Below are 27,516 nucleotides of genomic sequence, written 5' to 3'. Positions count from 1 at the left end.
TATATATATATATATATATATATATATATATTTATATATATTTATATATATATATATATATATATATATATATATATATATATATATATATATATATATGCACACACACACACACACACCGTGTCTCAAAAAAAAATACCCAAACAAAACAATCAATAATATATGATACAAAGACTGCTTATCGTACTACAGGAAAAAGAATGACCAAATTTCGAACAGGAATAACAGCGCAATCTGTGCATTAGAATAATTCTTTTTTTTAGTTTCCTAGATGACGTACTGATGGCGTATTGATGACGTATTTATTTTTAGCTGCGTAAGGCTTAAATGAGAATGGTGTCTTCGAAAGAAGATAAGAGTTTGATCAAAGATTTACAAAACTGAAAGGCTACAGTGCTTCACAGTTTCTTCGTTAATTTCCGACTAAAAACTGGACAAAATGTTGGCGAAAATTGATCGCACTGGATCAGTATGTTGAGTGGCGGGGAGTGATCATCCACGCACTTGCCGTACTGTTGAAAATATCACCACTGTTGAGAACATGGTACTGAGCCAAGAAGACCCATCACACTGCCCGACAGATTGCACAGGAGTCTTGCAAATAATGACTCAAATGTGTAAACGTTGCTGTACTTTTGTGCGTGCTAATTTAGTTTAATTATTAATTTGGTTATCATTGTTTAACAAGGTAATGCGGTGATATAAATCAGGTGGGGTGGAAAATTGTATACATATCATATAATTTAATCTATTTGCCGTCTAATTACAAAATATAAATATAGTTGGAGGTATTATAATGAAATTCTGACAGAATTAATTTTGCTTGGATTTTTTTGAGACACGGTGTAAATACAGTATATATATATATATATATATATATATATATATATATATATATATATATATATATATATATATGTTATACAAGAAACATTTCTGGTTGGACAGTAAAGATATATCATATCATAACAGTAGCCAAAAGGGTCTGAATGCTTTAGTTATTTTTGGGCCGCTCCTGATTATAATTATAGAAATTATTGTAAGCGTTTAAATTTCATTCTCTTAGTTAAGCGACTGCCTGGAACATTGTGCTGTATGTGTGTCGTAATGGATGATCATGCGAAAATTAAAAAAATGCTCGCAGCTATGACAATCAGTAGTTGTTAGAATGATTCATGCAGCTAATTATGGCCACCAATGCTTCAAAAAAAGCTCACGGCTCCTCTTTATGACTGAAATCACTGCACGAGAGCTACTCTACAAGTCTCAATTAGAATCCTCACAGTGCTTGCAGGGAAAAAAAAAATTATATATATATATATATATATATATATATATATATATATATATATATATATATATATATATATATATATATATATAAATATATATATATATAAATAGATATACAGTAAAGGTAAAAAATATAGTAGTTTTTTTAAAGCACCATCTTTAAAGAAAAAAAGAAATAGATATACACTTACCGACCACTTTATTAGATACGCCTTCTTAGTACTGGGTTTGGACCCCCTTTTGCCTTTAGAATGGCCTTAATTCTTCATGGCATAGATTCAACAAGGTACTGGAAATATTCCTCACAGATTTTGGTCCATAATGACATGATAGCATCACGCAGTTGCTGCAGATTTGTTGGCCACATCCCAAAGGTGCTCTATTGGATTGAGATATGGTGACTGTGGAGGCCATTTGAGTACAGTGAACTCATTGTCATATTCAAGAAATCAGTCTGAGATGATTTGCGCTTTATGACATGGTGAGTTATCCTGCAGGAAGTCGCCATCAGAAGATGGGTACACTGTGGTCATAAAGGGGATGGACATGATCAGTAACAATACTCCGGTAGGCTGTGGCGTTGACAAGATGCTCAACTGGTACTAATGAAACCAAAGTGTGGCATGAAAATATTCCGCACATCAATACACCATAACCACCAGCCTTAACCGTTGATACAAGGCAGGATGGACCCATGCTGTCATGTTGTTGACGCCAAATTCTGACGAAACCATCCAAATGTCGCAGCAGAAATCGAGACTCATCAGACCAGGCAACGTTTCTCCAATCTTCTATTGTCCACTTTTGGTGACCCTTATGGAACCAACAACCATGCCACGTTCAAAGCCCCTTAAATCAGCTTTCTTCCCCATTTTGATGCTTGGTTCGAGATGCAGCAGATCGTCTTGACCATGTCTACATGCCTAAATGCATCAAGCTTTTGCCATGTGATTGGCTGATTAGTAATTTGCGTCAAGTTGGACAGGTGTACCTAATAAAGTGGCCGGTTAGTGTATTTATTAGTTCAACGTCAGGTTTTTTGAGAAAATATAAGGGATCACTAACTGTTTCAATTAGTTTATTATTTATTTATATTTTTAACTTTTTACTAAATTGCATCATAAAAATACATCGAGTGACAGCAAAAAGTAAAAAAAAATCAACTATTGATAATATTTAAATAGCGTGAGAGTGAATAATCATCATTATTGGACACTTATCTTTTTATAGTGCTATTTATTTTATATGTAATTATGAATAATATCGTTTTTTTTTTTCTTCCTGACTTGTCAGATATTTTTCATTAAGTATGGTTTCACACCAAAGGACAAGACTTAATTTTATAGTAGTTCCACAAAAGTACGTTAAAAAATAAGACAAATGTTTAACCATTTACTGCATTTTAAATGATGGCAATACTAATTATTTTCATTTTGTCATGTGTAAATGCAACGTCACGTCGACAACCAATATATAACGTGATCAATATGAATTGTATGATTGTAGAATGTGCTTATTTACCATGCGTAAAACTAATTCTACACTTACATTTAGGTTGCATTTAAGAATGTTATTGAAGTGAAATGCTAATGCTAATATGCTACCCTACTGAAAAAAACTGCTTAAACCAGCCTAGGCTGGTTGGCTGGTTTTAGCTGGTCAACCAGGCTGGTTTTAGAAGGGTTTGGCGACTTCCAGGCTGGTTTCCAGCCATTTCCAGCCTGATCTTCACTGGTCTAGCTGGGAGATGACCAGCTAAAACTAGCTTGAACAGCAAAGCCAGCCTGGTAGCTGGTCAAGCTGGTTTTAGCTGGTCAATTTCCAGGCTGACCAGCTAAGACAAGCCTGGAAATGGCTGGAAACCAGCCTGGAAGTGGCCAAAACCCCTCTAAAACCAGGCTGGTCAACCAGCTAAAAGCAGCCAAACAGCCTAGACTGGTTTAAGCTGTTTTTTTCAATACGCTAATGTTCCTTTGCACTGGCTGAGAACAGTTAATGCTGTTAGTTATACAGGAAAACACTATTTAACCACTTTGGAGGCATACATCAGATTCCAGAATTGTCCGTGACAAGGCTCAGCAGGAAACACGAGCGATGATGCATCATGAGAACATGTTTACTGTGGTTTTGCAGGAGTACACCATAGATGTGTTCTTCAGGCAGAGCTGGAAGGATGAAAGGCTGAAATTTAAAGGCCCAATGGCCGTGCTCCGTCTCAACAACCTCATGGCTAGCAAAATCTGGACTCCCGACACGTTCTTCCACAACGGCAAGAAGTCCGTTGCCCATAACATGACCATGCCAAACAAACTTCTGCGGATCACAGAGGAAGGGACTCTGCTTTACACCATGAGGTGAATCTCCTCTATTTGTGTTTCATCTACTTTGTCTACTGGGACAGAACTGGATTTGATCACATTTCGTTGGTGTCTGTGTTCGATGTGAAGTCATTTCACTTGCCAAGAACACCTGAATAGCATTTATGATATTTTCGATATTCAGATATGTATATTTAAAACATATTTGGGTCGCACTTTATTTTTATGATCCGTTTCTTGAATTTAAGTTACATTGCAATTACAAGCCAACTAATTCTCATTAGATTATAAGTAGACTGTTGGGTTGGGGTAAGAGATAGGGTTAGTGTAAGTTGAAATGTGGTCGCAGTTTCTTATAGTCAGTTAAATGTCTGTTTAGCAGCAGTAATAACAGATATTAAGCCGACAGACTACTAATAGTCAAATGGACCATCAAAATGGTCCAATGGTTACTGACAAATTAAAAGTCTGCATACTTTCGCATATACCCTATTAAACCCTGCCTAAAATACATTTGCCAGATTCAGATTTAAAACCCCAAAAGACAGAAAGAACTGTTATGTGTATACAATTTAAATGTAAATGATTGAATTGAATGATTATTGGTTAATTAGGTAATATTACTGATCTTAACATGGTTTAAAATAATCTATTTCAGCCAATTACAAGAAAAAAAAAAAGACTTCTTCATAAGAAAGAAAAAGATATTATTGGAAGTATTCAATTAAGCATAATTTAAGAAATTATTTTCATTTTAATACATTTTTTATTAATTTTAAATAAATAATAAGAAGAAAAAAACTATTTTTTGTATTCATATACAAAAAAAATGTATATGAAACTGTATATGAATCAAACCATAATGCATCCTTATTTTAAATGAGACAAAAATCATATTTGCATCCTCAGGAATTATTCAAACTATTTAAAAAAATATTGTCCATTTTGATTTCACACACTCTTACACCCCGTTTACACTGCCAGTTAAATGTGACCCAATTCAGATTTTTTGCTCATATGTGACACAGATCGGATCTGTTCTATGACTGTGTAAACACAAAACAATTTGGATACTCAGAGATCAGTTTCAGGCCTCATTCATTAATCGGATATGCAGAACTGAACTGCCGCTCTAGGCAAAGGACGAACACGCTGCCCTCAAATTGTAGAGCATGGGGGGTGGTGGTGGGGGGGTGTATAGGGTGCTGGGTCGCGGACATAACTGAGGGCGCGAGTGTTGAAGGAGGTGTCGCAGACGCTTTCATCTCTATTCTGCCGCCCTAGGCGGGGATATAACTGAGGCGGCGGGGGCTGAGGGAGGTGTCGCGGACGCCACCCTAGGCGGTCGCCAAGGTTGCCTCTATGGACACGCCGGCTCTGCGGATATGCGACAATGCAACTATCATGTAAACAGGCAGATCGGGTTTATTGAGGCATTCCGTTTTGTACGTCATTAAACTTGCAACAATGTGGTGCTTCTCCGTGGTTTAATGACGTAGAAGGAAGAGCGTGTGTGGAGACGCCCACGCGGTAAACAACATCAGAGGAAACACAGAGAAGGAAAGTGGTCAGTCGCCACAATTTGCTCCCACCAGACCTGAGATCTCTCTCGTACCCACAACTTCCTCTGAATGGTGGAGGACACCACATATAAACCATAGGCGCTAGCTGCGTTGACGGCCCTTTCCCACCTCCACCTCAAAATCATTTTAAAGTTGTTTGAAGACAATTTCTTCCATTGTGGCTAGTGTGGCGCAGATGTTAGAACACGCCTTTGTGCATGCTCGACGTCATGAATTGTATAGCAAATGTAAACACAATAATCAGATATGGCTCACAAGTAAAAGAACGTGTAAACGACAGGTACAAAAATCAGAAACAGGCAACAAATGGGAATTGGGCATCAAGAAATGACAGTGTAAATGGGACATGAGTGCAAACGTCATAATCATTATAAACAGTTTGACTATAACCACACATTGGTTAAATTGTATACTATTTAACAAGTAATACATCATACCATCGAACCGTCAGTTCTTAAAAATGGAGGGTAAAATCGTGGGTAAAATTGCAATCAACTGTCAACTGCCCTAAACACTGTATCCTGCTTTCTCTCTTCCCGCCTCAGGCTTACAGTCAGAGCTGAATGTCCAATGCACTTAGAAGACTTCCCAATGGATGCCCATGCTTGCCCTCTCAAATTTGGCAGCTGTAAGTACTGTGCCTTTCAATTTTCCCAAGTTCAGATCCTACTTAAAGTCACCAAAACTGAGTGTCTGTGAGTGAGGGACTCTCTCTTAGGTCCGCAGAGAGTAGAGATCATCTCTGACATCGAACATCACATACCCGAGTCCACACAAGCAGCCGGACGGATTTAGCCAGCTCTACCCTGACCTAACTAATCCTTGAAAAGAAAGAACAGATGCGTCTGCGCTGGAGGAAGAATAGGTTGGGGGGGGAGAAGACACATGAATAAAAAACAAGCTTGTGACTCAAAGCCACGAGGCTGTAAATATTTCAGTGTCTGCTGCGCTTGAGAATCCACTGCAGTATATGACCCCGGGAAGCATTGACATCTGACAAGTGACTTCTTGACTTTGGACAGTTTATACTGTGTTCTGTTTGTTTTCGGCAGATGCCTACACCAGAGCTGAAGTGGTGTACGTTTGGACTCGAGGGGCGGCGCAGTCCGTGGTCGTGGCTGACGATGGTTCCCGTCTCAACCAGTATGACTTGATGGGACAGAGCGTAGACTCGGGTGTGGTGCAGTCCAGCACTGGTGCGTATTTATAGCCGTTTGTACTTATTAAGGATGCAAGGCCTTATAGCAGGGGTCACCAAACTTGTTCCTGGAGGGCCGGTGTCCTGGAGATTTTAGCTCCAACCCTAATCTAACACACCTGAACAAGCTAATCAAGGTCTTACTAGGTGTACTTGAAACATCCAGGCAGGTGTGTTGAGGCAAGTTGGAGCGAAATCCTGCAGGGACACCAGGCCCTCCAGGACCGAGATTGGTGACCCCTGCCTTATAGAGTGGAGGAACTACCGCATTGTAGGTTAATCGGCTGCTAGCATAAAACCTGTTCCTTCGATAAAATCCCATAGGATTTTCCCATAGGCTTTTTGAATATTGCAAATAATAAGCTCTGTGGTCAAACACTGTTCATTACACTTACACGTTTTGTCCAGCCGGATAATCCTCACACAAAAATACAACTTTGAGCACTTTTGGATCTTAAATGCAAACGCAAGAACTAAAAAGCAAACACTAGGCTATAAACGGACTACAGTGTCTTCGGGGCGCTCGCTTGTGACGTCAGCACCACCCTGCTGCAGACGACTTTTCAAGCTTCTCTTTAGAAATATAGTCCATGACAACGATTTACTTTCTCGGTTGATTGTATTATAATCCACGCTATATATTATAAACAAATAAATACGCAAAAACACATAGACCTTCGTGCCTTTTGGATTGTTTTTATGAGGGCAATACACTTTATTTTGCTTTACGGTTGTGGTTTTAAAACTGTGTGTATAAATGTGCCTACATAGTATTATCAAAAGACATATTTAAATAAGTGTATCGCTTGCGTGCACACAGCCTGCTTACCTTAACATACGACAGAATTGAGGTGTGAGGAGCAAGTCTATCAAATGTCTTCAAGTCCCATCATGGATAGAGAACAACATTCAATATTCTTTGTATGTCACGAAGTACAGCGAAAAGCAGCCCATACAGTCACATCTGCTATACATTTTATGGAGGAGTGTAAATATTGCAGTTATGACAGTTAAATGTGTTCAGATGAAGAAAAAACGACGAAAAATCAATTGATCACGTTAAATGACAGTTAATATGTCTGTATTTTTTACACAATTATTCACACGTTTGCATTACTGAGGGCAGGAAAGAGACAGGCTGCACTGGTAAGCAGTATCTTCATAATATCATTTAATTAAAATAAATGATCAACAAATGAATCTGTCTTGACGGTCTTTACAAGTGAAGGAATTGTCTACACACACTATGAATTCCCAATTAGAAAAATATTTCAAACTGTAAAATACTCTTCATGAAAATACTTAAGTAACAGACAAATTCAAATGCCCAACACAAGCGAGGTGCGTTCCAGACCAGTTCAGATGACGCATAATGTCTCTGACACTGTCTGCAGTCCCATTTAGCAACTTGATAGTAACTGTCTTTTTAAAGAAGCGTAACCAATTTTTTAAAAATTGTCCTCATACTAATAGCCTAACTGACAAAACGTAAAATACCTACGTTTCATCATAAGATCAGGCTGAAATACCCTAGAAGCTTTATACTTCAAAGCATTCAGTGTTGCCTCTTGTTTGAAGCAAAGACGTGTGAATGAGCTCTAACAGTGCACATTTGTACCACAATTATTTGGTTCTTTCAGTATGATACTGTATAAACTAATACAGCATTGTTTTAACCACAGCATGAGCAAAACTTAATTTGAAACAACTATATATTCAATTTAAAATCTGTGGGAACTTGAAATTGCTAAAACGTTTATTTCAGTGTGTCGATGTACTTCCAACTAAAATGCAATATTGATTAGGAAGCGGGGCTTTCTTTTCTTTTCTTTCAATCACTTCTTTGTAGCACACTAATAGTAGGAGGGATGTGGTCAAACTGACAACAATCACTCCAAAGGCGGATGTTCAATCTTATATATATATATATATATATATATATATATATAAAWATATATATATATATATATATATATATATATATATATATATATATATATATACTATTTATATATATACTATTTATAAATATATAAATTTCATATATTTTTAAATAATTTTGATTATAATTTAAACATTATATTAAAATATTTAAATTTCTTCTAAACTAATGTGTTAATACATCTTAAATTAGTCTCTCTTTTTGTTTTAGATTTTATTAATAAATAATTCATTCAATAAACATTTTTGGAGTACTATTTACAACCCAAATCTTTAAAAAGGAAACAATGAGGGATTACTCGTCCTTACTCTGGTTATATTTTAGCAAGTTTAGCCAAAGTAGCATGCCCCAGTTTTTATAATTTCCCATGTGGATATACCCATTATTATTCTGTTCTGTTCCTTTATTGAACAATCAATACAGGTGCTGTAACAAAAAGGGTCCAAAGTGGATAACCTTGTTTACTGTATGACAGTGTTTGGGATAGTAAGGGGTTTTTCTTAATATAGAATATATATTAAGAGGTGTATTTTTTTAACTGTATTAATCCTTTGTAAACTATGAAGATATTTAGATATTGTTAGTTCAAAGTTCTTGTTTTTTACACTGGATTATTTTGCTTGTTTTAATGAAAAAATCTCCTAAATGTGACATTATTTCTGAAAAGAAGACAATAGTTTTTTTGCCTGTCCAGATTATACTTCTTGATTTAAAGGGGACCTATTATGCAAAAATCACTTTTATAAGGGGTTTAAACACAGTTGTTTGGCAACAGTCTATAAATATAACCAGCTTTTAATAGTAAAAATCTCTTTAATAATCACACTTGATATAAGCAGACTGCAGAAACACTGCAGATTGACATTCTCTCTTTGTACGTGTCATCAGAGAGGGAAAGCCCCGCCCATTAGTGACATTATCCCTCCCTCATTAGCATAAGTCTTGTTTTTGAATCTGCCACTATGCTGACACACTGGCATTTGTAGCTCCGCCCTCTTTTGAAAAGAGCGTAATCTTTGAATTTAAAGCGACAGTCACCAAAACAGCACAATTAGAATTAAAGTCTGAAAAGGGCAGTTTCAAAGAGTTATAAAACATCAACATGACAAAAACTTTAAGTAAGACTTTTGCAGTGCCATTATGTAATCTATATGCGAGTCAGTGCATTAATTTAGAGTTAATTGTTCAATAATTTACCATGGTCAATTATCATGTTAAAACTACGGTCTTAATATGCACACTATTAGTGAATATAAGCCATATTTCTAAACGTCCTCACTTCGATCTTTTTCTCTTCACTTTCAGGAGAGTATGTTGTCATGACAACACATTTTCACCTCAAAAGGAAGATCGGTTACTTCGTCATCCAGACGTATTTACCATGCATCATGACTGTGATCCTGTCCCAGGTGTCCTTCTGGTTAAACAGGGAATCTGTCCCTGCCAGAACTGTGTTTGGTGAGTGCCTTTAAGTGTCTTTGAGTTCTTGCACTGCACAAAATAACCATCTAAAACATGATGAATAAATGACTGATTTATGAAAATGCAGCCTAGAAACAAGGCAAATGATCTGCCAGTGCAGTAAGATAATAACACTTGGTAACATTTAGTCATTTGGCAGTCGCTTTTGTCTAAAGCGAATAACAATTGAGGCCACATTCAATAAGAAGAGGCAATACACACAAGTGATTATGCAAAGGGACTGTTTGTGCTTAGAGTATTACGTGCTAGAATAAGGAGGGAGACAGAAAGAAGAGTGTTTCTACAGGTGGTTTGTCAAATCCACTCACCTGTGTGAGGCACACTTCATAAATGCAAGTTTTTTGAGATGTTGAGTGATTTTAAGAGAGTGTCTTGTGCAAAACTGGTGCAAATGTTGGTTGAAATGACAGAAAGATGAAAGAGGGTGTTTTTTACAGGTGGTTTGTCAACGCCTCTCACATGTGTGAGACGTGATGAGAATTGAATAATGTTCAGAGACAGGGGCAGGGCCAGAAATGTTGAATTGAGTGGGGCTTGGTGAAATAGGGTGCACCTCAATGTCTAGTTTTAAACTAGACTTATATAGTTCATTTCGCTGTGGCGACCCCTGATTACTAAAGGAACTGAAAAGAAAATGAATGAATGAACATAAAACAATTAGCTGTTTTAAAAAGAATGATGCTGGTTCAACTCATCTTAACAAATGTTTGAGTGTAGTTAATAATTGGCCTGTTTGAACATATCAAATGACAGCCGCTGTACTGTACAACCACTGCCGCGCACAGGTGTGTGTGTGCTTGTGAGAGAGAGCTGACGCTGACCAAGCCGAATATGTACACCTTAACGAATGAGGCTTCTAGTTACACATCTCTTTGCTTCTAGCTACTTTTACAGTGTAGCCCTTGTAGAAAAATCAGTGTGAAATATAGCCGGTTGCCATGACAAATTCACAGGCTTGCTGTTGCACATCAGAAACTGCAATGCGGCTTTGATCGTGCTGCTCTCATTTTCATTCCTATAGTTTACTCTCGCTCACTTCATGCACTCGGCTGATGCATGTTAATGTTACAATCAAGTTAGAAAAATGTCCTGACCTGTTATAAAGCAAGCACAAAACAAGCTGCATCCCTTGCTATTCATTCACTCATTTTCTTTTGGCTTAGTCACTTACTTATCAGGGGTCACCACAGTGGAATGAACCGCCAACTATTCCAGTAGATAGTTGCAGCAGCAGATGCCCAGTACTAGGAAACACCCATACACTCTCACATTCACACACACACACACACACGCACACACACGCACACACACACACACGTTTGTTTTTGTGAAAAGTGGGGACATTACATAGGTTTCCATTCATTTTATACAGTCCAAACCATAGATTATATTGCCCTCACCCCACCCCACCCCTAAACCCAACCATCACTGGAGACTGTGTGCAGCTTTACTCTCTGATTAAACTCATCCTGTAGGATTTATAAGCATTTTGAGAAGTGAGGACGTCCTCATATTTCACCTCCTTTTTGTAATACCTGTGTCATACCTATGTCATTATACAGATTTGTGTCCTGATATGTCACAAAAACACGTACACACACACACACACACACACACACACACACACACACACACACACACACACACACACACACACACACACACACACACACACACACACACACACACACACACTACAGCCAATTTCGTTTATTTAATTCACCTATAGCGCATGGGGGAAACCAGAGCACCCAGAGGAAACCCAGGTCAACACGGGGAGAACATGCAACCTCCACACAGAAATGCCAACTGTCCCAGTCGGGACTTAAACCAGCGACCTTCTTGCTGTGCTAACCACTGAGCCACCATGTCTCCCTCATTATAATTATCATTATTAATATGTTACTTAGTATCAATTACTATTCATTTTGAAGTCTTTGTATTTCTGTATTTCGGACTCATCCCTAATAATTACGCTACACCACAGGTGTCAAACTCAGTTCCAAAAGGGCCGCAGCTCTGCACAGTTTAGTTTCAACCCTAATTAAACACACCTGATCAAACTAATTGAGTCCTTCAGGCTTGTTTGAAACCTACAGGTAAGTGTGATGGAGCAGGGTTGGAACTAAACTGTGAAGGGCTTCGGCCCTCCAGGAATTGAGTTTGACACCCCTGTGCTACACTGATAAAAGAGGAGCACTACGCAAGTGCTTTTGTGGATTTAGGGTTATGGTTAGGGTCAGCATGATCCAAGTACATATTTATTTTTTTAGGTTTTTTTATTTTTATTTATTGTACTTAAAATATAAATCAATTCAAATAGACTTGTCCAAGTAATATTAACAAAGTCATTCATAAATCAACCAAAGGTAAAAAAAAAATATCTGAAAAATAACATCCATACATACAGCGCTCTGCATATATGAGTACACCCTTTAGAAATCTCTCTTTTAATTTCATACTTTTAATAAGAAGCTTTACAATATTATATTTGTGCATATACATTAGATTCATCCATACTCTAACCGCTGATATCGCCCACAACACATTGCATGTTGGACCTGAGTTTGATTAGAACTACAAACGCTGGTAAAAAGTGTAAATAAACTACAAACGTGGATGCAAGAGACCAGCCGTCAAGTAGAGTTCGGTAAAGATGTTTGTATGACTGATTGAATTAACATCTAGCCAACTGTAAAATCCAATTTAAATCACATTTTACATGCTATATTTCATTTGCAACAAAATAGTGAACTTATATCAAGATATGTTTGAACAAAAACGTCTGAATGCATAATTATCCAAACACCTGAGGAGATTTCTCCGCATGAAAGACTCGTGAATGAGAGATTATCCTGCTGCTGCGTCTCCAATAAGGTAGGAAATGAAATGCGACAGAAATGTGGATGATTGACGAGGAAGTAGTATGTCCCAAAGCTTGCATACTCTTCTGAAACACACTCAAACGTATATATTTTTCCTTCACAAAAAAGTGCATACTTTTAGGGTGTAGTATAAGTACGCGATTTAAGACGCAGTGTTAGTATTCCTGCTATAATATTACATTCAAAACTGACATCTTTCCATTTCCTGTGTGGTATTGTGAAGTATTTTGTTTATGGAAATTCTTACATTTTCTTTAATGTTTTTTTTTTTATTTTATTTTTTTTATGATACATACATTATTACACTGTTTTTATATAGATTTTACTGGAAATGTCCAAAAATTCTTAAATCAAGAAAAAAAAAGCTTGTTTTTAGAAATAATGTCAAAATTAAGTTTTTCCTTAAAACACAGGTGTCAAACTCAGTTCCAAAAGGGCCGCAGCTCTGCACAGTTTAGTTCCAACCCTAATTAAACACACCTGATCAAACTAATTGAGTCCTTCAGGCTTGTTTGAAACCTACAGGTAAGTGTGTTGGAGCAGGGTTCGAACTAAGCTGTGCAGAGCTGCGGCACTCCAGGAATTGAGTTTGACACCCCTGCCTTAAAACATTAATCCTATTACAAAGAAAACATTATTTTGCTACCCCATTGACAGATTATTTAGCTTGTTTTAAAGAAAAACTCATTAATTTTGACATACTATTTCTGAAAACAAAAAGTCCTTTTCTGGTCTAAAACTGCTTCTTGATTTAAGACTTTTCAGAAGTGTGGACCAGAAACCCGATACAAAAATACATTTCCAGTGTAGCTCTTTCAGAAGGAGCCAGCTACAGTAACTGCAAAATCATAAATTCGTAATTTTGCCAGCGAGCACAACAATATTCAAAGTTTTAAAGTGTGCCGAGAGGATTGTGCGTGTCTGTGTGATGTATTATGTAGCACATATCAGAGAGGAAAGATTGTGTTCTTCTGTCAGCCTGTCGGGCTTACCCCTGCATTAGTCTCCTGAATGGGCTCTCTGGATTCCCGAGTATTTTCATCTCTGACAAACATTAAAAGTTCCATCCAAGAGCTGACTTTGTTTTCGCCGGGTAGCAAGAATAATGACAAATGAGACAAGGATGTGATGTTTGTTAGAATAGAAGCAAGAAAAAAAAACGGAACTGCTGCTCATTTCCCAATCATTGTCAGGTTGAGCTAGAGAAAAATAATCAAATTAAAGGTCTGTGAAGTGCACTGAAATGTGCATTTTTAGATTCGAAATTTGCCTTAATCTCAACTGAAACATGAAGACGGGGCGGGACATATTGTAGCTCCACCTCCTAGTTTATAATAATAGCTAATAGCATTTGTTTATATCACAGCTCTAACAGTGAGAGTGGTCAATCAATCACATTAAATTAAAAGCCAAGTGAGAAGAAGGAGTCGCGCACGTAAGATACTAGAGAGCATTTGATTAGTCAGAAGATTTGATTAGAAACTGAATATGAGGTGATGACCAAAAAATCATGGAAGTGACCAGGACATGAAGAAAAGTTGTTTCGAGGGGAGGGAAGTTTATCATATTTGATAAAAGATTATGGAGGCAACATTTTCTTTCAGAAAATAATGAAGTGCACAGATACATTGTTTAAACAACCACTACTATATCCATATAAAAGTATGAAGAGTACATTTTTCGTTCTGGTGAAATCTAACAAGTGTCTTTCATATGTATTTTGGTTATAAGTAGGCCTACAGTGAATCTGCGCGCATAGAATTCCACAGATTTTCAGCCTATTGTTAATTCTGTTTGTTGACTTGTGTAAATGTGTGTAAATTTATATTTATTCAGTTTTTAAAATTAATTTCAGTAATATTATTGACTAATTGAAAATATTCACATGATTTATTTACAGTATAGTTTGTAGTCATATTTTCTCTCTTTTAGTAGATATATTATATAGTAGACTTGCTTTGTTTACCAAATAAAGTGGATCTAATTGGATTTGTAAACATTAAATACAAGTTTAAAAGGTATTACTTTTTATTTCATATATTAAGGTTTTAGTTATTATACTCTCAAAATCATTCCGCATAAATCCGCAGTTTTTTAACAAAATTCTGCGCAGAAATAGCAAGAATTGCCCGCCGATTGCGTCTGTCCCTAGTTATAAGCATGTGTAAGTAATATGAAACGTATCTTTGAGAGGCACATGGAGAGACACTGCAGCGCTGGGGAATATTGTTGGTGTTTACAGCGGTTTGATGGACAAATATGAATTTGTAGCTAAATTGTTAACAGTGCAAAACAGCATTCTTCGCTGTTTACGACCTTGCTACAACATACACTAGAAACTATGCATGTAACTGATCAGTTTTAACAAATAAAAATACTTACAAATTGTGGCTTACAATCCACAGCTTCATCTATTATGGTTGGAACTGCTCCTTCTTTGAGGAGTTTTTAGCTAAATCCAGCACTGAACTGGCAGAGATTCTGGAAGCTGTCCTTTGTCAAATGCTAGAGCTACAGCTGTTTTTTTAATGCTCTGGAACATAATGAAAATTAAAGTGTAAGCACTTCTTTCTTTGTGTCATGTCTTTTGGAAGCCCAAATACAGAAACAGAAGACGCTCTGTGAAAATAGCAGACGGCATTTTACCTTTCTCTGCTACAACATTATAGCGCGTCTGGCCTTGCCCCAGCGGTTGTTTTTGTTTTTGTAAAAAACAACCGGGATGTTGTTGTTTTTTTTTGAAGTCCCCAAACTTAGTTTCCTGTAGGCTTTGCTAAGTTAACTCTGTAAATGCCAATGTCTCTCCCTCTCTGCTGATGCCTCTGGCTTGCATGGGTCAGGATCGGTAGAGCTACGCATCGATGAATTTGCTTTTCAGTGTTTGGACTCTCAGTAATGACTTTAAACCACATGGAACTGAGCTAAACTGAACTGAACCTAAACACTAAAAACTGAACTACCCTGATCCAGTTACTTTGACCATTTATGTGAAGCTGCTTTGACACAATCTACATTGTAAAAGCGCTATACAAATAAAGCTGAACTGAATTGAATCTTTGCATTGAACTTTGAGCATATTACAATTATAGATGTTGTTTGTGTTAACACAGCTACATTACACATCAACTAAAGCTTAAAATATGATATTGTGGTGGACCACCCCTTTAAGACTTGTCTACTACTACTATTCCTTAGTAAATGGTAATCTCACGCAGCTATATGAACTGATTTCAAAAGATAACCCCTTAGCTAAAAACTTTTACTATGTATAAAATCTCTTAGTGGCAAGGTAAAATTGTGAATATGGCCCTTGGAGAGTAAGAACAGTAAACGTTCTACCCTCCCTAAATGAATATAATTTTAAATGATGAAAAAGTGGAAATAATTTGTCTTTAATTTAACAAATAGAATAAATCATTTAACTTGAAGCGATTGTTCTTAGTCATGTTCCTGGAACCCACTGATGTGAAGTATTTAATAGGCCTATAGCTGAAATATGATGTGCTTTGGCTGGAACATTGGTTCATCTTGTTATCACACTCAAAACCATGGCATCTTTTTAGAACAATCAAGAACACCTTTACTGAACAACAGGTTTCGTCCTCTACCCAATGAAGAAGGGTTACATACATTTTCAAGTTGTTTCCCTTCATAGGGTGATACCTTTGAACCAAGTCATCGTTCATGTCATAAAATGGTATTAAAGTCTACTGAGAGGTCAAACCTCCCGTCACACAAATATCTTCTTAAAAAAGAACAGAAGCTGCTCCTCTTCTACAGTGATCTTCAATGACAAGAGGTGAAGATAACCCATGTGCCCCACAAGAAAAATGAGCAACATCCTTTGTTTTATAGTGATAACACCTTAGCTGAACCAGCAAAACAAAGAAGAAAAAAAAATATCAGAGCCAAGAACAAAACTGTCTGAGAAGTCAGAATTCTCCCTGAAGCTGACTTTAACAGTTTAAATAGAGGACTCACTATAGGTAGGTCTCAAGAAGGCAGAAAAGCTAATTCTTCTTTGTTGAACCTCTGCTCGATCAGATCCATGGTTTGATAATCGAATGTCCATTCCTCAGTTCTCAAACTATTCCTTGACATGGGAAATGTTGAATGTCAGAAATTTGTTTGCCTGGCACATTGGTTTATCTTGTTACCACACTCAAAACCATGGCACATTTCTAGAACATTGAAGAACATCTTTACTGAACAACAGGTTGCGTCCCCCACCAAACATTGAGGGGTTACTTACATTTTCAAGTTGTTTCCTTTCATAGGATGATATCTTGGAACCAAGTTCACATTATAAAACTGTATGAAAGTCTACTGAGAGGTCTAACCTGCCGCCACACAAATATCTTCTTAAAATAGAACAGAAGCTGCTCCTCTTGTACAGCGATCTTCAATGACAAGAGGTGAAGATAACCCATGTGCCCCACAAGAAAAATGGCATCTTCCCCTAGAGCAACATCCTTTGTTTCATAATGATAACAACTTTGCTGAACCAGCAAAACAAAGAAGAAAAAAATATATCAGAGCCAAGAACAAATCTGTCTTAAGAGTCAGAATTCTCCCTGAAGCTGACTTTAACAGTTTAAATAGAGGACTCACTATAGATAGGTCTCAAGAAGGCTAGAAAGCTGATTCTTCTTTGTTGAACCTCTGCCAAATCAGATCCATGGTCTGATTATCTGTTGTCCATTTCCAAGTTCTCTACCCATTTTGACATGGGACATGTTGAATGTCAGAAGTTTGTTTGCCTGGCACATTGGTTTATTTTGTTACCACGCTCAAAACTATGGTACATTTCTAGAACATTGAAGAACATCTTTACTGAACAGCAGGTCTTATCCTCTACCCAATGAAGAAAGGTTACATACATTTTCAAGTTGTTTCCTTTCATAGGATGATACCTTAGAACCATGTCATCGTTCACATTTTAAAACTGTATGAAAGTCTACTGAGAGGTCCAACTTGCCATCAAAAAAAATAATCTTAAAATAGAACAGAAGCTGCTTCTCTTGTACAGCGATCTTCAATGACAAGAGGTGAAGATAACCCATGTCCCCCACAAGAAAAATGGCATCTTCCCCTAGAGCAACGTCCTTTGATTCATAGTGATAACACCTTTGCTGAACCAGCAAAACAAAGAAGAAAAAAATATAACTCAGCAGAGAACAAAACTGTCCTAGGAGTCAGAATTCTCCCTGAAGCTAACTTCAACAGTTTACATAGAGGACCCACTATAGAAAAGTCTCAAGAAGGCAGGAAAGCTGGTTCTGCTCTGTTGAACTTCTGCCAAATCAGATCCATGGTCTGATAATGCAAAGTCCATTTCCCAGTTCTCAAACCATTCCTTGACATGATAAATGTTAAATGTCAGAAACTTGTTTGCCTGGTAAATTGGTTCATCTTGTTACCACGCTTAAAACCATGGCATCTTTCCAGAACATCGAAGAACATCTTTACTGAACCACAGGTCTTGTCCTCTACACAATAAAGAAGGATTACGTACATCAGGGGTCACCAATCTTGGTCCTGGAGGGCCAGTGTCCCTGCAGGGTTTAGCTCCAACTTGCCTTAACACACCTGCCTGGGTGTTTCAAGTATTGATTAGCTTTTTCAGGTGTGTTTAATTAGGGTTGGAGCTCAAATCTGCAGGACATCGGCCCTCCAGGAACAAGTTTGGTGACCCCTGCCATACATTTGCAAGTTGTTTCCATTCATAGGGTGATACCTTGGAACCAAGTCATCGTTTACATTATAAAACTGTATGAAATTCTACTGAGAGGTCTCAAGAAGGCAGAAAAGTTGATTCTTCTTTGTTGACATAGGAAATGTTGATTGTTGTTAACTTGTTTGCCTGGCACATTGGTCCATCTTGTTGCCACATTCAAAACCATGACATCTTCCCAAAACATTCAATAATGCCTTTACTGAACAACAGGTCTTATCCTCTACCCAATTAAGAAAGGTTACATACATTTTCAAGTTGTTTCCGTTCATAGGGTGATACCTTGGAACTAAGTCATCGTTTATGTTATAAAATGGTATGAAAGTCTACCGAGAGGACCAACCTACTGTCACACAAATATCTTCTTAAAAAAGAACAGAAGCTGCTCCTCTTGTACAGCGATCTTCAATGACAAGAGGTGAAGATAACCCATGTGCCCCACAAGGAAAATGGCATCTTCCTCAAGAGCAACGTCCTTTGTTTTATAGTGATAACACCTTTCCTGAAACAGCAAAGCAAAGTGGAAAATGTCCAATAGAGGAAAAGGTCAAGAACAAAACTGTCTTAAGAGTCAGAATTCACCCTGAAGCTGACTTTAACAGTTTAAATAGAGGACTCACTGTAGATAGGTCTCAATTCTCGATAACCGATTTTGTTTCAAGAGTTCCCACTTAGATATGCTTAGCATTTATAGCAGGTTTGGCATGCTGTCCCAGGAGAAAACCCTGAGCTCGGAGATATTTAAGCCCAGGGCTCCCGCCCGGTCTAGAAGCATATCAGGGGATCCGAGATCAGGTAGGTCTCGAGAAGGGGAGAAAAAGGAGGAGATGGGGTGGAAGGGGGGATTCTCCTAAAAAGAAGATAGAGCAATAAGGAGAATCTGATTGGATTATTACTGATTACTGATGAGTGGCCAGCAGTGCACAATCATATCACATGCTCCTCTCGAAATTAGTTTGTGAAACTTCACTTTGCTGAACCTCTGCCAAATCAGATCCATGGTCTGATAATGCAATGTCCATTCTCAAACCATTCCTTGGCCTTGGAAATGTCAGAAACTTGTTCTGCAGCCAAAAGAATGTACCACAGTAACCTCTACACAGGGTGCATGGCAAATTCATTTCTCATGCGCTGTGTTGGAGACAACTGATATGTTGTCCATCTTTATGAAGCTGAAAAAACCCTTAAATCAGTTTATGGGACACATCCAATCATCACTTTTCCAGTCTAGATATTCTGAGTGACATTTATAAACTGATCTCAACCTGTAGGTGTGCCATAAACAATTCTTCATACAGAAACATGAAGTCCAATAGTGTGTGTATGTTACTCTTATTAGTACAACCCCTGAAACAACCTTGGGGCGGCACAGGGCTCAGTGGTTAGCACTGTCTCACTGGACACTCTGAGCGCTCTACACATTGGGGGAATCTCCTTATCCACCACCAGTGTGGAGCTTCCACCTGGATGACGCGACAGCAGCCATATTGCGCACACCAGCCAAGTGAGATATGGGGATGGTTAGGATGCCATGATGAACAGAAGTCAGAGGGCAAATTTGGCCAGGATGCTGTGGTTAACACAGACAAAGAGTCAGGACCTCGGTTTAACGTCTCACTGACAGCACAGAGTCCTCTTCACTATACTGGGGCATTAGGACCCACACAGACCGCAGGTTAAGTGCCCTCCTGCTGGCTTCACTAACACCACTTCTGGCAGCAACCTAGCTTTCCTATGTGGTCTCCCTTTCAGGTACTGACCGGGCGCAGCCCTGCTTAGCTTTAGTGGGCGACCATGTGAGAGTTGCAGAAAGCTAGCTGGAACTGGAAACCTATGCAAACACATGGATAACATGCAAACTCTACACAGAAGTGCCAACTGACCCAGCTGGGGCTCAAACCAGCGACCTTTTTTCTGTGAGGCAATTGTGCTACCCACTGCACCACCATGACGCCCTTATGTGGGTTAAAACATTATCGTAATAGCTTTCCGTACGTTATGTATAATAATTGTGATGCGAATTTTTGCTTTAATACTTTCAATATATTTATCTTAAAAGCTCAATAAAAATACATATTTGATTAAATTGCACCATATAATAGATTACATCACTGAACCAGTTTCAGAATATAATATATAAAATATGGAGAAAAAGTTTACTTGGAGCTCTCTCTCCTCAATATTAACACTTTTATTGTCGTTTTATTGCTTTATTATAAGCCTGCCAAGAAGAAAATGAGCTCTTCCTTTCTTTCTCCATAGTAGTCTCCGCAGGCCTTCATTCCCGAACAGCATTAGAGAACACCTTTGAAAGTTAATTTCATTTTTGTTGCAATGTCATTACTCTGCTTCTTAATAAGTCTCTTATCCTGTTGCGAGTGTCAAGGAAAATTATGTTAAACGTATGGATCATCTTAACAAATAGACAACATTAAGCACTGAGGCTCCTGATTATCACACAATTTCTTTACTAAGTGTATTAGAGCTTTACTGTTAGTTGTTTCTTAACAGAATACAAAATAACAGACTATTTCACTTAGAAACTGGCAAAAACTGCCCCAAATATTTAGCTATTTTCATTTTAAATATATATTGAGTTAAAGAATGATAATATCACACATTTGTTATATGAAAGGCACAACAACTGTGCCATTTTCCAAGTGTGATTTGAACGGAAAAACTGTGAGAATCACTGTTTGGCAAGTAGGTCAGTCCAATTTACGCACGAATGCTTAGGCATATTTTGGGCAGATGAGATTAAGAGACAGATTTGATGTTTTAAAAAGTCTTAACCCAATCTACTAGCAACTCTAAGGGCTCTATCAAACATCTAGAACAATGTGGTGCGAGCTGTGATGCAAGTGATAGTTTCAGCATGGCGTGAATATCATTTTTACGTCCCTTGCCACCTTGTTTAAATAGCAAATGTATTTGCACCCATCTATGTGCTCATGGGCATGCTGGCCTGAAAAGGAAGTGTGTTAAGGCAACTGAAATGAGCCGTGCAACTAACAAAATAACAGCTGTTCTAAAGACTTTTCTGGTCTAAAATACACCATACTCGATACACACAGAGGGATGCACAGCAGCACACAAATATATTGTGTAAACGTATAAATGTGTAAATTAAAGGATTTATGTGTGAAATATTATTATGGTTAACAAAGAATTCAAAAATACTACCTCCATCTTTACCTCAGGGGGCTTCGGTGATAGTTCATGCGTTGTAACCTCGTGCACGAGCAGGTTTGTTTCCTCGCTAGTGAGTCATTTAGTCTGCTTACAAAGCCTGCCATGTACTTGTAAATCTACAATGGCAATTCACTCTTAAAGGGAATGGGAGATGAGTCTCAGATTGGTTAAACGCATATTATGCCCAAAACACACTCATTACTCATTAAAAGAATAAAGGCCGATTTATACTTCTGCGTCAAGAGGACGGGTATGCTACGTCGCGGGCTACACGTAGACCCATAGCCCTCGCCGTGGCCGTTGGCGTCGCTGATTCTCACATTTTTAAAAAAAAATGTAACTACACGTCACAATGACGCGTAGCGCAAGCTCTGTGATTGGTCGGCTTGGTAGCGCTGACGAGTGTGGGCGGGATAGAGAGCCACGCGAGTGTGGAGTCGCATAAAGGAGCTCCAGAAGAAAAGTTTTGTTTTGTGTTTACCTCATGATTAAAATTGTTTCACATCTGCCGGTTCCTGCCCACTGTGATGACCCCTGATTAATAAAGGGACTTAGCCGAAAAGAAAGTGAATGATTGAATGTACACAATACAGTTCCTGTTTTTTTTTTTTTTATAAATAAATATATATATATATATATATATATATATATATATATATATATATATATATATAAATATATATATATATATATATATATATATATATATATATATATATATATATATATATATATATATATATATATATATATATATATATATATATATATAAATATAAATCTTGTTTTTATTTTATTTTTTTTATTTCAGTTAACGAAAACGTTTTAGCAATTCTAGTTTTTGTGTTTTTGTTCGATTTCATTAACCATAATAACTTTGGGTCCACCCAAACATACCTGTCACTTTCTGCCTTTTTTTGATCACATGATCAATTGAAGTAAAACCACATCACTTTTTTGGAATTTATTCTTTAAATTGCAGTTTATGCACATTTTTCCTTATCGGATAAAAAGTTTATCCTAAGTTTATCCTGAGTGGTGTGTAATGTATTTTTTTACATTAATTTTTATAAATTTATGTGCATCTTGTCATTTAAATCCAGGGTTTTTAAATGTAATTTTCCAAAATGCACATAGAATAGTTGAATGGATCAATCGACACAGAAGTATAATTCATGTTTAGACCATGTGTCCTATGTTTTATGCCCTAAATAGAGGCTTTATGTTGTTAGTAGAATCCTCGCACTTGATGATAAACAACTCAGCTTGTTAGTAGCCTAATTACTTGCTGCATCTGTGCTTTTTAATTTGCTCATTGTCAGATGACTAGTCGAACTTTATACAGCCATCGGCGCTCCATGGGCTTGTGCGTTCATGCTAATTGGCCCTGATTAATTTCGCAGGCCCTTAGTTTGGTTACATTAAACCGGACATCATACTTCATACTCAAGGTTTTTTTTTTGCTAGCCGTCACTGTTAACATTACGAATGTGTTCTAATATTTATAGGGACACTGTCAAGCGCACTGAGTACATTGTCTTGCATATCTTGCCTCGTTACAGAGGCTCTCTTTGAGGAAACGTGGTCACAAAACAGAAAAAGCTCTCAGAAGTTCTTTACTCTTTAAGTAGGTCGGTATAAATTATCTGTGAGTTGGTGACAGGCTATGCTAATGAATGATTAGAGCATCTATGGAGCAGTATAGATCTGAGGGTTAGAAATATAGCAGCTGTGGAACACGTTGCTGGGGTACTGTAGTTCTAGCAGATTTGTGAAAGCAGATTTCATTTTGAACAATTATTTTGCTGGGCTCCTACCAACAGAATTGATGAGTGAAATCAGTGTTTGCTGTGATAGAGTGCAGAATATTATTTGTGAAATATGTTTATTATATATATATATATATATATATATATATATATATATATATATATATATATATATATATATATATATATATATATATATATATTTGTGTGCGTGTGCGTGTGTGTGTGTGTGTGTGTGTATTAATTTGCTTAATTTGTGAATTGCCAGGTGCCAGAACAGATCGGGGTAACGGATCTGGCATGTTACCAGATAAGGGAGAGGTGTCCTGGACAAAAGTGAAGGGGGTAGATCTGTTGTGTCCCACAAGAAAGTGAAGAGCCAGGGTGGGGGTGGGGTAGTAGTGGCTGAGAATTGCAAAAGAAAGTGAAGAGCGACTGGATTCGGATCCAGCTTGTTCCAGCACAAATTAAGCCCTGTATATATATATATATGTTAAAGACACAAATATTAAATTTGGATTTTTTTTTTAAATGTTTCCCAAGTGCTATTTAATGGATAAATTTTTACACATACTAGTTTTAATAACTAGTTTCTAATAATAACTTTCTTTTGACAATATATTAACTAGGTAAGTTACATAATTAGGCAAGTCATTGGACAACAAGTGGTTTGTTCTGTACGCAATCCAAAAAAAGCTCAATACTGTATAAGGTCAATATAATAGGGATGTAACGGTATTGTAAATACCGTCATACCGCAATATTAATTTTTTTCGATATTACCGAAGTCACATGACTCGGTAAAACTATAGGTCTTCTGAGAAAATTTGCTCAGGCGAATGAAGCGAACGGGAGGTAGCTGAAACTACAATTGCCATCAGCCCATGCTTGACCATCATCCCTTGCGGTCTGTTGTCGCTACAGATCCAGTAATGCGGAAATGGAGTGTGCTGCTAGAAGCGGGGATGAAAAGAGCTGGAAAACTCTAAAGCAGGTCGCACACCAGAAGCGCCGCGACACGGCGCGTACATGACAGATTAAAGTATCGCACACCAGACGCGCACATTCGAATGATATTTAACATGAAACTAATCAGATGGCGCTCTGTGGCGCGGCTGAAAAATGAACTGCGTCCTGAGCCGTCGCCGGGCGGCGCCGGTGTGTGTATCCTGATAGAAACCTATGATTAGAATTCTAAAATACGTGGCGCTGCGCGGCGCGCCACCGAGCGTCGCTTCTGGTGTGCGACCTGCTTTACACGCACAGTTCAGTCCTGCATTATCTCCGTGTAAGTTCAGACTTCGCAAGTTTGATCAAGGCTGCAGTCTCTTCTTCTCAGTTTGATATGGAAAAGCAGATTATACCGAGGACACGGGTAAATCTTCAAAGGGAACAGTGTACTTTATAACTTCATTCACATCACCCTGGCTTCGTTGTTTCACTTTATCAACAATAAAATGTAAACATGATTTAAGGAACTGCCTATTTTCATTTTAATATTAGCAACTTAGACAGCAGACATGTTGAGGCGTCGTGCTTCATAAGATGAGCGTCATCTTCACTGTGTAGATATTTATAACAAAACGGAGCCGATAACAACTGCCTCCTTTCAATTTCAGTGAAAATACGAAACACAGCCTCTCTTTTGCTGAGTATCAGTTTTAATAATCGATAATGGCCATTTTAAAAGTATAACATACAATAAGTTTATACATTATAGGAAATAAAGGCGATCAGTCAATATACAGAATGTAGGCTACATGGTTACATTAATCATTAACTTATCTTTGCGCTCAGCCAAAACACGTTACCTGAGAACAAGTAATAGATTCCAATGCCCAAAGTCAGGGAATATGTCGTTAGATAAAGACAACAAGATAAATGAAATATCCCGTTTAATAAATATAGTGAGATTAGATCCAGCGGGAGATGCTTGATGAGAAGTCCGACTAGCAGAGCTCTCTTCTGGGTAGATGGGCTGAGTGTGATTAAATGTTGAATGTGAGGAGTTTTCAACAATACTAATTTGAAACTTTATTTTTTTACATGGTTTAATAATTTTTTGTTATTAAAATTGAAGTTCCTGTTTCAAAGCTTACAGATAGATGGCTAATTTGTATGTCATTGACACTTTTGGTACTTTTTTGCAGTATTTTCATAAGTTTTGTTTTTTCCTGTAAATGATTCAATAAATACCGTACCGTGACATTTATACCGAGGTATTACCGTACCGTGAAATTCTGATACCGTTACAACCCTACAATATAATAATATTGACCTTAGCAAAATTCATTCGTTCATTCATTTTCTACTGCTTTTCTGGGGCCGGGTTGCAGGGGCAGCAGTCCCAGGAGAGAACCCCAGACTTTCTGTCGCCATTTTGTTCATGGACAACGTCAACCGTCTTTTCTATGCCTGTCTCTACCAAATTATAAATATTTAAAATAGGCACTGTCCTTATAAATAACCTGCAGAGTTGCAATCTAAACAACTACATTGTTGACTAAAAAGCCTCAAAAGTACATTATGTTGTCTAACAGCAGCAATATTTGTCAAACTGTAGAGTAGAGTTCTGCATTCCTCAGTCTGCAGACCTGACCAGATTAAATCAGCCTTGAATGAGACAGCGTGATGCTGCGTTTAGCTTGTTTGTTGCAGTGTGTGTGCCTGAATGAGAGAGCCCGACTGAGAGAACAAGAATGAGAGTGCCCGCTCGTTAGTGGGAACAGGCGCAGAGTGTAGAAAACGGGGCGGGTCGGGCAGCAGGACAACAAATGCTGAATATAAGAGGGAGCGGTCGGGTTCGGGCTAAAACCTGGCAGCAGCGGGCGTGAGCGGGGTTCAAAATTTAGTCCCGCGCAGATCTCTACTGTAGAGTGTCCTCTGCTTGTTGCTTTATGTGGGCAGAGTAATACACAAGGGTAAAAGGTTAATAGGCTGGACGGGTGCTGTTCTTTGCAGAATATCGCACATCTATCAGCCAATCAGATTCAAGAACCAAACAGAACTGTTGTGTACGTATATATATATATATATATATATATATATATATATATATATATATATATATATATATATATATATATATATATATGTGTGTGTGTGTGTGTGTGTGTGTGTGTGTGTGTGTATATATATATATATATATATGTATATATATATATAAAAGTTCTCAGAAAGTATGTGTTATTATTTATTTAATATAAAAATTGCAACATTGTCACGTTTAGTTTCATTGTTAGTTTTATTTATTTATTTTTAAGATTATTATGAATTTCTAGAACATCAATACACACTTGAAACAATCTGACTTTAATGAAGGATTAGCTACAGCCCCCTAAAATAGGCCTAGCAGAGCACATGGTAACCACACTGTTCTCTGTCGGACTGATAAAAATAGTAAATAAATAAAAACTGGTATGAATTTGTTTAATGCAGACCCTTTTCTATTTATTTCTCCTTTGCAGGAGTGACCACCGTCCTCACTATGACCACCCTAAGTATCAGCGCAAGAAACTCTCTCCCCAAGGTGGCCTATGCCACAGCCATGGACTGGTTCATTGCCGTCTGTTACGCCTTTGTCTTCTCGGCTCTCATTGAGTTCGCCACTGTAAACTACTTCACGAAGAGGGGTTACGCCTGGGACGGCAAAAGTGTGGTGCCAGAAAAGGTAAAGCAATTTAATTTTTCAAAATACTTTGAAATGAGTCTAAAAACACAATCGCATATGTGATTAAAAAACAATTCGGTCACATTTATCAATGTTTTCAGACACTAGTGAAATGTATATGGCGATTGATTGACTTTATTTGTCTTTTAAAGGTATATAATAATTTTTTTTTCACCATTTGACTGATTGAAAACATTTTATCTCACAATAGCTCAATAAAAGATATTTTTCAAGATACATATATTCAGCTTAAAGTGACATTTAAAAACTTAATTAACCGGGTTAATTAGGGTAATTAGGCAAGTCATTGTTTATTAATGATTTGTTCTGTAGACAACCTAAAAATTGCTTAAGGGGGCTAATACTATTGACCTTAAAATGGTTTAAAAAAAAAATAAAGACTGCTTTTTTTCTACCCAAAATAAAACAAATAAGACTTTCTCCAGAAGA

General features: G+C 37.4%; 2 protein-coding genes across 6 annotated transcripts in view; one reads left to right on the top strand and one right to left on the bottom strand.

Moving 5' to 3' along the window:
• The window catches only part of sh3pxd2b (SH3 and PX domains 2B), an 897,647-nt gene that overhangs the window by 784,869 nt on the left and 85,262 nt on the right, over window positions 1–27,516 (bottom strand). The window lies entirely within an intron of this gene.
• Window positions 1–27,516, top strand: part of gabra1 (gamma-aminobutyric acid type A receptor subunit alpha1) — a 50,926-nt gene that overhangs the window by 18,145 nt on the left and 5,265 nt on the right. For all 4 annotated transcript variants that reach the window (XM_009295687.5, XM_009295686.5, XM_009295685.5 and 1 more), the window contains 5 exon segments: window positions 3,427–3,647; window positions 5,740–5,822; window positions 6,247–6,390; window positions 9,640–9,792; window positions 26,864–27,066. In XM_009295687.5, the coding sequence (XP_009293962.1) occupies window positions 3,427–3,647; window positions 5,740–5,822; window positions 6,247–6,390; window positions 9,640–9,792; window positions 26,864–27,066 (804 nt within the window).

The sequence above is a fragment of the Danio rerio genome, chromosome 21 (assembly GCF_049306965.1).
Source record: "Danio rerio strain Tuebingen ecotype United States chromosome 21, GRCz12tu, whole genome shotgun sequence".
NCBI classification, from domain to species: Eukaryota; Metazoa; Chordata; class Actinopteri; order Cypriniformes; family Danionidae; genus Danio; species Danio rerio.
Note: the sequence above shows the minus strand (reverse complement) of the source record. Positions and strands in the feature narration are given on the sequence as shown.